At 42.0% G+C, this 13,907-nt stretch overlaps 1 protein-coding gene across 1 annotated transcript in view; it reads left to right on the top strand.

The window, feature by feature from the left end:
* Positions 1-13,907, top strand: part of LOC146758588 (cytosolic carboxypeptidase 4-like) — a 242,004-nt gene that overhangs the window by 146,702 nt on the left and 81,395 nt on the right. Inside the window, exon 2 of the mRNA XM_085514567.1 lies at positions 1,582-1,762. Within this exon, the coding sequence (XP_085370693.1) occupies positions 1,605-1,762 (158 nt within the window). The 5' untranslated portion in view covers positions 1,582-1,604. The remainder of the gene's footprint in view (positions 1-1,581; positions 1,763-13,907) is intronic.

The following is a 13,907-nucleotide window of genomic DNA, read 5'->3' as shown; positions in this document are numbered from 1 at the left end:
AGTCTCACAGTATCCTCAATTAGCTGAATTGTGGCAAACCTTCCATTTCTGAGATGTGAAGACCCTTTCTTGTGGTTTCGTTTTCTCATAGAGTAACTGAAGAAAGAATCGCTCAATTAACATGCTGCATGCTTTCCCAATGTATAGAAGAGACAGGAGTTAAAGCCGTTTTCATCAGTTGCAAGGGAGCATGTTTTATTTTGCTTTGTGCTATTTACAGCTGTTGTCCATTAGGAGTCCTCAAGAGCCTCATTCTCAACTACAACAACACAGTCCCATAAGTTTAGCTCAGCAATGAGCCTGCAAAACAGCACTAAATCATGATGATGGGAGAAAGAAGAAAATGTTTGGAAATAGCAAAATGCAACTGATGCCTTTGTGAAAAGTAGTTTTTGCTTGTTGCTGTTTTAAAGCATTACTAAGGTAGACTGTAATGCACAGCATCTAGCTGGAGCTGAATAGAGGTTGTTTTCTAATATATATATGTTTTTGTAATAAAAAGTAAGCAGAACTCCTAGTATGTCTCTATTGGCTGAAGGGATCTTTTACAGTCCATTAGCGCCTTGGGCACTAATGTATACACAGCAGTGAAAATATACTAATCTCAGGGTAAGGTGCAAGAATGATAAAGGAAAAATAAAGATTAGTACACGGCTATTGAATAGCAGAGTTCTGGTTGCTTTACTGGACCACAGTATGATTGCTCTGTATGAATTCGAGTGGAGACTCTGGTCATGCCCATCAAATGCCTATGAATGGGAAGGGGTGAATGTGGGATTGTTTCCAGACCTGTCTACATCCTTGCAGAGGAGTTGGACCAAGTGACCTTTAAGGATCCTTTCCAACTCAAAAGGTTCTGTGATTCCACCTCTGTGTTTCACATTAATTGAGTAATGATTTGTAAAGCTGTTAGAAAACTGAAGGACTTTAGTACAGCTTTGGGAGCTGAGGACATAGAAGCATAACTTGCTAAATCAGCGTTTGCTTACAAGGATGCTCAGATGATACCTTTGATTGTTTTCTGTCCCTTTACTAGAGAGCCTGTGCTCTGACAGAGCTGCAAAAAACATCATGGCATCGTTGTGATTCCCTGTCAGATAGTGGCTTCCACTAAAGCAAATGTGTCAGGTTGATTTGTGACAGCAGCCTGAGATTGTGAACATTCACAGAAGGATAATTTTAAGACACATCATTGCTTTGTCCTTTTCTTTTATTCTCTATGCTTGGCAGGTGTCTACCTCTGTCTTCTTCCCTTGGCCCATCTGTGGATTTTGCTCAACACAGATGGGATTTTCAAACAATCTGCTGTCAAATTTGGTCTCTTCTGAGCATGTGTATACAGAGAGCTTTTGGAGACGTGTAACTAGGCCAAATGAGGGTGCTTTTTCATGGGAATGGCAAATAACGTATCTGATAGCAAGACAATTTTCTCTGCCAAATTGCTAGTCTGCTTTGCAACAGGGGTTCATTAGGCTCTGTCCGTGAACTGTTTAGTAAGATTCTCTCTTAAAAAAAAAAGTTGGCATCGTATCTCTGCAGCTTCTGTGCATAACATCTCCATGCCTTTGCTTTGTTTTACAGACAGTCGTCCTTATGTCTTTCTGATGGCCCGTGTTCATCCTGGTGAAAGCAACGCCAGCTGGGTGATGAAGGGGACCCTGGAGTTCCTTGTGAGCAGTGATCCCATTGCTGATCTCCTGAGGAAATGTTTCATTTTCAAGATTGTCCCCATGCTCAACCCTGATGGAGTCATCAATGGCAAGTGCGTTGTAGTAACATACTTATTGTGAATTTTCACTGGGTTTACCTGCAGGCTTTACTGCTGTATACTTAGCAGGCCTAGTCTTCAGTGTTTTGGGCCAGAATTCCTGTTGCCTTTTGCCTTGTGTTTTATTCATCCTGTGATCAGTCCTGTAAGGAGAATGTAAGTCCTGGATACAGCCCAGTGTGCTGTCTCGTGTGCATCAGATATTCATGGTTCTGTACTGTGTGGGGCCGTAAGGTGTCCCAACTGACTGGGTGAAGTATTAGCGATAGCAGACAAACTGAATCTTACTTGCTGAATGGAAAGTTATCTATTCTGCCAAATCAGCAGGGCAAACTTTATCTGCAAGCTGATATATCTGGGAATAACTGGCTTTAATTAATGCTTTATATAACCTGAATGGGGGAAAGATGTAAGGATCTATTAAATGCTCGTATCTTTATGGAAATGTTTCCGTATAATGAAACTCCCTCCTTCTCCTATCTCCTTTACTCTGTTTCCTCCCACATGCTTCTGAAGAGATTCCAAGTCTTTCTGAGCTTATGAATATACCAGTTTCTTTTTGCATTCTTCAGAGCTGCCTTTACATTGCTCCTACCCACATCATCACTACAACCATTCATCTGGTTTCAGGTCAGGTTGTGCTGATCCGGTGCTGAAGAAACAGGGTAAAGACCTTAAGCAAATCTTGAGCTTATTTGGTCCTAATCTAATTCCTTTCTGTTGTGGTCTGGGCTTCAGCAGAGGGCAGCTTGGAGTGTTCTTAGCCTCTGGTCTGCGACTATGAGCATAGTTTTTTGTGTTCCTGTTCTCCCCAGGACATGAGTGTGTTGTAGTTTAGGCTGTTCAGGGGAGCTGGATGCTGCCCCCGAGTATTGGAAGCTTCTGCTGGCACCAAATGTTTCCTTGATTCTTCCAGACAGCAGAAGCAAAAATGAAAGATTGTGGCTTTCTGTTTTTCCTTTCACTCTGCTTAATTAAAGTTTCCAGCAGATGGAGGGCTGGAGGGAATGTCTGACCTTTTTTCTCCAGCTGTCAGGAGTGAGCATAGCAGAGGAAGGGTCCTCAGGAGGGACAGTGTGGCTTTTGGTGACACCTGGAATGAAGGGTACTGTCTGAGCTCATATCACACAGGAACGTGTGGAGCTTCCACTGTAGTTCAACCTGGTGATGAGTAGGAAAGTTTGGTGTGGGATAGGAGCAGAGGTCCAAGGACTTGGCTATGGCTCTGTAGCTAAGCATGAAGCCTGGGGAAGGGAGAGAACCATTCCATCATGCTCCAATTTAAATGCTGTGCTGTGGGGCCTCCCATGGCTCTGTTGCTCTTGCTTCTTCCCATGTGCTTTTTCAGTGGACTGAGGTGTTCCTGCACAGAAAGAAAAGCTTCTTTTCTTGGCCTAGAGTTTATTGGCAGCTTTTTGGAGATGACTTTTAGTCCCTTGCTGCATGTGGAAGCACATGCAGGTTTCTTTGTCCATTAATGTTCTACTTCATCTAGGTTTAAGTGCTGTATTAAACTCTGTTGTCATTCAAATCACTGCCACAAAGGGAAGCTCTTTTTCCAGGAAAAGGGTCTGTAGGCCATTATTGACTGAGTAGCTGTAAACAGGTCCATACTACTTACTTTTAGGTCTCTGTAGCACATTTCAGGAAGCCACTTATTTGCCTTGAGATTTACAATCACGACTGAATGTGTCAAATCCACTGTTTATTTTGAATCATCACTCATTTCGAATCTTCATGCTTTGAAAGTGCATCTTCTGTACTACCCATCCATCCTTCTGTTATCTGGTATTAATCCTGCTCTAGTCTCGTTACCTCGGTATCTTTATATTTAAAAAAGGGTTGAATTCTTTTCTGTTGGCAGTTCTTTTGAAGCTCCTCACTCTCTCCCTCCTCCCCAGTCCTGTGTGCTGGGGTGTGCATAATGCTTCCCTGCCCGTCACAAAGATGAATGCCATCGCACGGTTACAAAGGATTTCTTCCAGCAGCCCAGCTGTGCCCCTTCCCCAGCTGACTCCCTGCTGCAGGCACAGCTCAGTGGAAGAGTGCTCATCCCAGCAGGATACCGTGCAATCACACTTCGAGAGCCTTGTGCAGCAACAAGACGATCAGGGCCTTGGTATTTGCTTTGGTTAATGTGATCTGAAAGTTGCATGCAGAGAATGTTCCTCTGTCACAGATATGATGGCAGTAATGTGATTATGCTCTGACTGTGTGTGGCTGAGCTAGGAAACAGCCTTCCCTTTCACTCCCTTTCACATCAGTCAGTACTATGAGGATTTATTCCTGTCTGTCAGTGATGGAGAGAGTTGAGTCCTGTTGCTGATGCTAAATGAAGGTAGTGGTGATGCAAGCATGTCTGTATGAGTAAGGCTGTCATCACATAAAAATAAAAATCACTACCCAATATCACATATAATTTGAGTTTGTTCAATCCAGAGAGTACTGATGAGCAGTTGTGTTCTGTGCGACTGTTCTCATGGAATCATTAAGGTTGGAAAAGAAGTCTGTCATCTGGTCCAACCGTCCGCCTACAACCAGTATTGCCCAGTAAACCGTGTCCTGAAGTACCACATCTCCATGTTTCTTTAAGGTCTCCAATGGATGGTGACTCCACCTCCCTGGGCAGCCTTTGCTCTGTCCTGAATAGCAGTCAGATGTAGGGTTTGTCAAATAAATTTCAGCTGATCTGGTAGTGGCTATATATTTTAATGTTAGACACTACTTTTTATTAAGTGCATCCTGTGTGTTGTCACACAGTAGTGTTTGACCACTGCTGGAAATGGGATGCTGCCTCTGATAGATGTATGGTCTGACCTGATATAGTTATTTGTGTGTTTTTTTTCTTCTTTACAAGTAAAAGTAGTCTTAATCTCCAAGAACGGTGCTATAAGATGGTCCAAAGTGACAGGCATTAAATTACTAAAGGGAAAGTGTCCTTGTAGGCTGATTATCTTGCGAAGGCTGTTCTGTGAAAACCCAAGGTATTGGTTGGTGTTCAGCTGACTGTTTTCTCTCATCCCTTTATCGTCTTTTTAAATTAAATCACGGATTAACAGGAAAGCTAGAGAAGGAATTCCATTCTACACAGCGGTGGAGAATCCATGAAGGAGCACAGCACTTTGATTAGGAAACTGCTGAGTTATACTGGGTGAGTGAGAGACCCGTGCTTTGTTCCTGGCTCTGCTGTTGATGAAGTATGTGACCTTGAGCATTTCCCCCTCCTTTTTTTTTCTTTCCCCTGAGTTTTCTTCCTGGGAGGATGAAATAATGACACACCACAACCTTCACACAGCTTGAAATGAGTGAAATATGTGTACCAGGAGCATTTTCTCTTCAATCTAGTTCTTCTGATTCATCCACTAAAACCAGGGTCAGGAAAGGAACTTGTAAAAGCTTATGACAGCACAAACAGTTCTGTTACAAAGAAATACCCAGCACTGTTGGCTGTTCACACTGTTCCACATAAGCTCATTACCACACAGTGGAGCAACAAGTTGCCTGTGCACCAACACTTCTCCATGCAGTTGTGTACCATCTTGTGACCTGCTTTTAGGCTGTCTTCTCTGTGCACATGCTACATACCCTTCTGTCAACAGCTTGTGTATGCAGCCATTCCTCAGTGTCTGCTCACACCTGCATATCTTCTGCACCCACGTACCTGGTGCTCCCATGTGTATGTTAGCAGTCACAACGTGGTAGTCAGCATTTTGTGGGGATTTTTTTGGCTGGACTTCTTCAGAGTCTGCAGTTTCATATAAATATTGCTATTTATTACCCCTGAATTTAGGGTTATTAATTATATCAGTATAACCTAATTTATATCACCATAAACAGCAATAATAAATAGTGCCAAATGCTAACGCGCAGTGCTTGCCAACCGTGCCCGTGTTTAATGAGTGCTTCCCCCCCACTTCCCAGAAGTATTAAATTAAAAATGATTCGGCCTTGCGATATGATTGATCAAACAAGAGGTGGAACTCCTAGATAAGTGCTTTTGTTTTAAAGAATATTTCATCTTCAGACTGCCCATGCACTGTCTATTATGAGCATCCACAGGTCTTGAACTGCCCAATCTCTCTCTTCCAAGTTCATGTCTCTCTCCTCCATTGCCACCTTCTTCCTTTTTCTTTACTCCCTTTCATGTTTCCTCTTTCTTCCCTTCTGTCTGCCCTTTTCTCGCTTTCCTTTCCCTACTGTTGAATCAAAGAAGCTTTTCAATGAGAGGAACTTGATGTGTTTTTGTAAATGAATTGAACCAATCAGTGGAGATGGGAGCCGGTGAGTCTATTTTGGTAAAGGAAGATTAATTTTTTTGGAAGCAGTGTGACTTCTTCGAAGGCATGGGGTAACCATAGTAGCTGTTAGGAAGAGGAAATCCTGATTTGCATTTTGGATTATAGCCATGGACTATTCTTTATCTGGTTTAAAAACACCCTGTTCCCTTCTGCACCTGCCTTCCCACAACACAGGCTGAGTAAGCTTTGCTGCTGCTTATAGGTAAGGCAGGTGAGCTGGGCTTTTTGTTTGTTTCTCTTTATTGATATTCACTCTCACTTTAGTCAGGCTGTTTGTTCCATCCTGTTTTACTTACAGGGCTTTGTTTATTGCGCCCTGGAATCCAGCAGAGAAAAGCTTTAACTCTGACAATTACAGAAATGGAGAGATAGAAACGTCCTCTGAAAGCCCTTTCAGAACACATTTCTATTGCATGCTCTCAGAAGGGAAACTATTAACTATTAATGTTTCCCACTTACTTTTTGAAACAAGGGCCTTTTTTTTTTTCTTTTCTTTTTTTTTTGAAGGATACTTGTAGGAAGAACAGAAGCAAGCTAGTTCTTCTACCCAAAAGCATTATCTGTGTATATAACTTCTATTTCCTCCTATATTATTGTGCACTCTCCTGCACTGAGACATTTTGTTCTCCACGTAGTCAGAGGCAGAGCTGGACATAGACAGCAAACAAGCTAAGGGCCGCACTTGAGGACTCACTTGATGACCCAGAACTGCATCCTTGAGGATTAAATCTTGAAGTAGAGGCACACAAAGCCATGTGGCTGTAGACATCCCTCCTACTCTCCCTTCCCTTCTCTTGTTTGCTTCTCTCTGATCAGAGGGTTAAAGAGGAGTTGAATTCTCAGAATCTAGTCTTGCATATCTAAATGGATGCCATGCACTTTGCAAGCACAATTTAAGGGGTCTCTCCAGACTAGCTGATGTGTGATGCGTGCATTTCTTTAAGGATAGTGCCAACGGTAGTTGGGTAGATGTGTGTGGAAGAACATTTTTGCATAAGATTCAGTCCTTACTCATTTAGAATGGCTGTGCTCTGAGCTCTGTGTTATAAGGTGGTCTATTTGCAAGCGCTGACTCGGGACCTCAGAGCAGATGAAAATGCCATGTCTGAGGAATGCTTGTACTGCATCTGGAATGTGGCTCAGGGAAGTGCTATGAACTGTGGGTGAACTTTCTTTGAGTGCAGTAGATGGTTCTTATCTAAGTGCTGCTCTCTTGCCTCTGGTGTTGCCTCAGCTGTCCCCATAAAGAGGACAGTGATCTTGCACTGGTGGTGAGGCATAACTGGTGAAAATGTGCTTCTTGTTGGCCATCACGGTCTTCTCAGCAGGCCGTCCTGAGAATTTTGGGTGCTTGTTCTTTAGTTCTAGTGAAGAGGGTCTAAGACCACTTATACTTCTTCAAGGCAAGCAGCCTTATTGTTCCTGATAGTCTCAGCAGATTCCCTATAGCAGAAGCCCATGATTTGGAAGGTTAGATCTATAGGATGTGAGGTAATGGCCTCAATTTGCACCAGGGTAGGTTCAGGTTGGATATTAGGCAAAATTTCTTTTTAGAAGGAATGGTGGTGTGTTGGAACAGCTGCCCAGGGAGGTGGTGGAGTCACTGTCCCTTGAGGTGTGCAGGAACCGTGGAGATGTGGCGCTGAGGGATGTCACTGGGCATGGTGGGGATGGGCTGATAGCTTGGCTAAATGGTCTTTCCAACCTTAATGAGTCTATGATGCTATGAAATCTGGCTAGTACATGAACAACATAAGATAAAATATGGGTATGTGATTCTTTAAGTCTTTGCAGCTTCTCCCTTGGTGGACCCAGAACCAGAGTCTGATCCTCCACCAAACTCTTCTCAGTACATCAGTATGCTGTGGGAGATGACCCTATTTCAGACAAAGCCTTTGCCCTGTGCTAACATGGCAGTCCATCCTTGGCTCTCCTATGGTAAACCTCTGTTGGCACGCAGCTACACCCCAGGACTCCTGACAGCACTTCTAATGCAGTATTGTTTATTCCTTCCTTTATCAGCTGGAGCTGTTGGGCTCCCCTGAGTTATTAGATCTATTCGCTCATTGTCAGTGTTTCCTCCTTTGTAAATATGTCCCCATATGTCTCTGCTCCTGAGGAATATGCTTTCTTTTCTATTTACTGCTTTTCCCAGGCACCCACCTCCTCATTGCTCTATCCACCCAGTGGCCCAATAACAGCCACAGAGATAAATAAGCAACATAACTCTTCCTAGCTATTGTTGTTATTGTTGTTGTTGCCGCCCTGCATAGTAATACATATAATAACAAGGAAACAAATCTTATTACTAAAGTAATTACAATAAATAAAAAGCTGAGAAGGGAGATGAAGGAAGGGTCTGTCAGGGGAGTGATTGCAGTAGGGGTTTTTAAAATTTAATTTACTCGAGATGTTCTTTGCTGCTTTATTGATACCCTGCTGAGGGGGCTGCGACTAATTAGCAACCAGCTGTTGTTCTAACACACCCTCACCTAATTTATTGTTTCGTCAAGTCTCTAAAATAGGAGTCTGTCTGCTATCGTTGTCTGTGGGACTCGGCACCAGTCTCATGTCAGCAGTTGGTTTTATTGCTTGGTGCTTCTGTTTTCTGAAAGCTGAGTAGCTGAGACTTTGGGTGCTTTGCTGCCTTTCCTTTTATTTTCCAGCACTTTCCATGCGCTTTCAGGAGGTCGGGCAGGAGAATACGCTCAGTCTCTTGAATTATAAGAGCTTGTCCCAGAGTCCAGAGGCCTGTTATTATAACAGGCCAACACAATGCTAGATTCTGGTAAATTGCCCAGAGGGCTGTGCCACTGTTTGTATGCCTTGGTAGAGACCAAAAAAGACCTCACAGAGGAGGTCTGGCATAGATAGGGCCAAGGGTTTCTTAATATGTAATGTCTATGATCTTGTTCTCTTGCTTGTCAATATCCTATGGAAGTGCTGTACTATTGTTTGCCTTTGGAGAAAACAGTATCATGTCTAAACATCCACAAAAACGAATTAGTTAATGGTCATTTTAAGAACAGGGGGGACCAAATGCATTGTCTCTTGTTTCTTTGGTCTTCCAGTCCCAAAAGCACGCACAGTGTTTGCTCTGAAACAGTAAAGGTTCCCCCCATGAGGTGCCTGCAGCTCCCTCGATGCTTTCATACCCAATCTGTTCAGATTAGTCAAGGTCACTTGGGAATTTCACTGCACTTGAAGATTACTTGATATGAGCTCAGTGATATTAATGTCTTGGACTACTAAACAATTCAGCTTTAAGCCTCAGAAATTATTCCATTTTATATGGCTACTACCTTGTATTTTCAAGGTAGCATGAATATTAGATATGAACACGATGTTCCGTGGGCTCAGAAAGGAATTATTTTTGTTCAGCATTCATGTCTAGTCTCCTGACTGACAACGGGAGTTCATAATCAGATGTCTGCGCTCCTTTGACAGTTCTAAGAGCCAGGAGGCTGATGTACAAAGCTAGCTTTTAGTAAAGTTAATGAGTTGATTGAATTATATTCTTATTTGCATTAGTTTGAGTGTGTATGATTATCTTTTGTTTGTTATTATGCTCATTTAAGTCCATTTGGTAATATATTATTCCCATAGCAATTGTGCCTGTGCTAGGCTCTGTGCAGACAGGCAAGGACCAGCTTGTCTCTTGTTAGGAGCTGATCCAATACTGGCACAGCGTGCTTTAGAATTGGCAAGAACAAAGAGGATACTGGGGTGCTGGCTAATGGATCTGTTGTGAAGGCTAATCCATTTTCTCATGATGTACTTTATGGAGGTGGAAGCTTTTGTAGTTACTGCTTTCCTTCACTGTTTCTTCTTAGGATGGGGGGGAGAATCTCACTGCCGTGACTTCTTCAGCCACCCAGGGAATATTTGTGAGGTTCAGTATCATCAGTGAAGGGACTGGAGAACGCTGTAAGATGAGGGATTTCTTTATGCTTTCTTGAAATTGTCAGGATGCACCTGCAAACCCTGAACCCAGTTCACCCCATAGTTAAACACTACAATGAGATGTCACACAGATACTAACGAACTTGGATTTTGCATCTGATTCCTGGTTGTGGTAGGCATGGAGTACCGACATAAATGCTGAATGTACTGGGTAGAAGCTCATGTCATGAGTGCAAGGGCTAGTTTTGATCACTTATCTCAAGACCAACTCATCTTACCCAAGTTAATGCCTTTTGGAAGCTACAGATTCAGACTTGGAGTTGTTATTCATGGGATGGGAAAAAAGTCCACAAAATGAAATTGTAAAAACTTCACTTTTATAGATGCAATGAAGAATGTCCAATACTTTACTGCAATATCCACACTACCTGGAAAGCTGAAATTGCCTGGGAATGAAGATTATTGTCTCTCATAATATACCTTCATATATTACTGTGTAATAAATCGAGCAGTATTTCTTTCACCCTGCAAACTGGACATCCCTGGAGTTCCAAGTGACATTTCAAATTTTATACGACCATTCAGTCCCTTTTAAGTATTAAAACACATCATTTTTTGTGATATATGCACAGAAGTTCTTTCTAAAAGCATATGAATAAAAAAACTTGGAGCTTAGTTATGCAAAGGTAGAGCTGCCTTACTGCGTGTTGGCTTTTAAATGTCTCTGTTTAGTTAGCTCGGTATTTTAGCTACTACTGTTCTTTAACATCTCTGTTTCTGTGTTTCTTTTCCGCTCTTCCCTGCCCTCTGTTTCATTTGAATAACAGATTCAATTGAATAACAGCTGGCAAAGTACAGTGGTAGGAGAGCAGATATGTGACTGCCTTGGGTTGGAGAAATGGGCTGGCAATTGGAAAATGGTGTTTTAAAAAATGGGACAAAGAGGCATAACAACAAAAATAAGCTTCATCTGGAAGCCTGTATTTTCAAAATTGCTTGTTCAAAAATGCACCCACAGAGGACCAGCTGAGGTTGAATAGTTCACCTGTGTACATGGTTCATATGATTGCACATGCAATTAGGGTAATTACACGGGCAAATTTTACCCCAGTAGTTTGAGCAAATTGTCACCTTAATTTCTGAAACCAGCTGCATGTCCCAGGGAAGCAGCAAGAGAATGAAAAACAGAAAATTAAGTTGATGCTGGAATGACAAAGAGTGGGAAATCAAAACCTCTCCTGTGACCTGAAAGACAGCACTGCTGGGAGTCAGGGAAAAAAAAGTCAGCCACACTTCTAATGCTGTAAAGCGTTGGAGTCTTAAAGGGATAGAAAAATGAAGAGCTTTTTGAAGTCATCTGGCCCAGAATTTGAGCTGGAGGAAACAATATGAAACAAAAAGAAGAGGGTGAGATGGGCAGCAAAGGGGGCTTCAGTAATGATGACCTTGTGTCTGTATGCACTGTAGAACTACGAAGTTGGTATTTGAACACACCCCAGCTCGGTGATGTTGTGATCCTGTTAGGAACCTTCAGATTAGCACGGTGATACTTCATTGCATGGGAATAGTGATTATTTTGGCATTAAGTTGCTGTAGAGATCTTGCTGTGTTCAGAGCTCAGCCACTCTTCCTTGTACTGTTAGAACTGGCTTGTAAATTCCACAGGTGGATGTGTCCCTGTACGAGGTGCTTAAATATTCCATTACATTCGATAGAGCCTCTTCTGCGTTGTTTGCTTGAGGAAGTAGAGCACAGTGAGGAAGTGGTAGTGGACAATACAGTCTAGATCCTAAACCACCTTTTGGGTCGCTTTGATTTGTCTCCAAAAATGATAAGTACTTAAGGTATAGTTATTATAGTTGAAGAAGTCCTATTACTCCTACTCCTGTAAAGTTATTATGCAGTGACAACGTTCTGGGTGAGTACAGGGGTTCTTTCTATGTATATCACATGGCATCTCAGATGGTAATGTTTCTTTATCTCCCATATCTCTAATTTTTCTCCCCTACATGTTCAGAAGCTCAGCTTTTGATTAAAAAAAATCTATCCTCCATTTAAGGGGCACCTGGTCCCACTGAGCACCATCTAAAGCAAAACTTGCTTCCCAGGTCTATCTCTGGTCTGTGACGTTTCTACCAGTAGATAACAATGATAACAGTAATGTAAACTTTGAGGAACATTTTGCATATTCATTGTCTGGTAGTTTAAAGGCTTTTGTATTTTTTTTTTAATGTAATTTAAAATATACATTAAAATTTTAAATTATATTAAAAAAAAAAAAAAGATTTTAAAAAAAGTGTCTATTTTTCTGTCATCCCCCAAATGGTTATGACACATAAGAGGATGTAAAGTGCAGAGCAGCTGAACAATCATAAACTATTTTAATACCACTTAAAAATGAGAAGAAGCAGGAAAAGAGGTTTGGGTATTAATGAAGTTTATTGCACTCGTCTGTCACTTCTACAGAGCATGATTGGGGTTTTAAATCCTTGCTCCAGTGACGTGGAAAAAAACGTGGTGGTCTTTCATCCAAGTCCCTTATAGATGTTATTCTGTCACAGAAATCTCTAGTACCACATTTGAGCTCACGGTGAATTCTATGCTCCAGTGGATGTAATGTTAAGCAAAGCAGTTCTGGATTATATTTGTGGTAGCAGAGCTGTAAAGCAGAGCCTGAAAGTGAAGTCAAGAGTTATAGGAGATTATGGCTGTTACATTTTATTTGAACTTTTTTAGGTGATTCAAGGTAAGCTCCTTGGATTTAGGCTGAGATATCTGGGGAGTCAAGGCTGGAAAGACAGGCCATACTCTGTGGGTTAAACCATTTGCAAGGAATACCCAAACCTCTTTCTAGTTGACCTGTTTAGTGTCTCACTATAAACATATATTAACATTCAGTGTAGAAAGCTCACTGCTGAAGGCAGCAGAGGGGTGACTGTTCCCCACCCCCTCCAAAACATGTCAGGGAAGAAAGCTTGCTTTGGAAGACCTCCATGCCTGGGTGATGCATTGCATGTTTTTGTGTGTGTGCTAGTTTTCAAGTGAAGAGCACCAAAGAACTGCACTAACTGAATTAGCTGTAATTTGTCTCTTTCTGTGATGTGCAGGTGAGGGCACCCTTGAACTGTTCTAGTTCTCTGTCTATCTTTAGACTGATTCGAGCAGCACAGGATCTCATCAAGCATGTAGTCTGTTCAGAGGCAGTGGCTTTGAGCCTCCCAACTCATAATACTAATACAACTGGGAATCTAAATAAAAAGGAGAATGTTAAGAAAAAGTCTCTGTTGCTGTAAGCAGAAATAATCAGAATCAAGTCTATCTTTCCATTATGTGGTTTCTTACAGAAACAAAAGCCCAGCTCGGGGCTGTTACTTATAATGAACTGGTTTGGCCAGTGTTCGTGCCTTTCCCTTTTTTTTGTTGCCATGTGTCAATTCTGACTGTGTGTACTGCTATGACAGCAATTTATTTCTTATATCTTTTGTCCCAAAGGGTGTCAAAGAGCCATAACAAAACTGTATGTACTTTAATGTCAGGCATTGCTTAGTGTGCTACCTTTGGGCTGCTACAGAGTAGTTCTTTATAACCTCTGAACCTGTTGCCTATGAATACAGGACGTTGCTGGATTTAAGCCATCGGGCAAAAGTCACAGCAACTGGGTGTGCAGCAGTTATTGTGAGCTACAGAGTGACTGAAAGAAATCCCTTAGATGCAATCAGACAGTGTCCGTATTCTGTTTTTGTTTTCCCCCAGCATTTTATCCATCTTTGAGAAACACCTGGCAGCTCTGAAACCACAATTGTACTTGCATGATCTCAAGTGGAATGGCTGGTCCCTAAACAGCATGTGTCTACCAAGCACTATGTCTCCACAAACTACCTGCAGGGCATGGTTTCTTGCTTAAGCCTGATGTGAGCTTAAATAAGGAGTTTGCTTTG

This window comes from Coturnix japonica, chromosome 13 (genome assembly GCF_054131305.1).
Source record: "Coturnix japonica strain WE chromosome 13, WE-NBRP24, whole genome shotgun sequence".
Taxonomy (NCBI): Eukaryota; Metazoa; Chordata; class Aves; order Galliformes; family Phasianidae; genus Coturnix; species Coturnix japonica.
The sequence above is the reverse complement of the archived record's forward strand: the minus strand, read 5'-3'. Positions and strand labels throughout refer to the sequence as shown.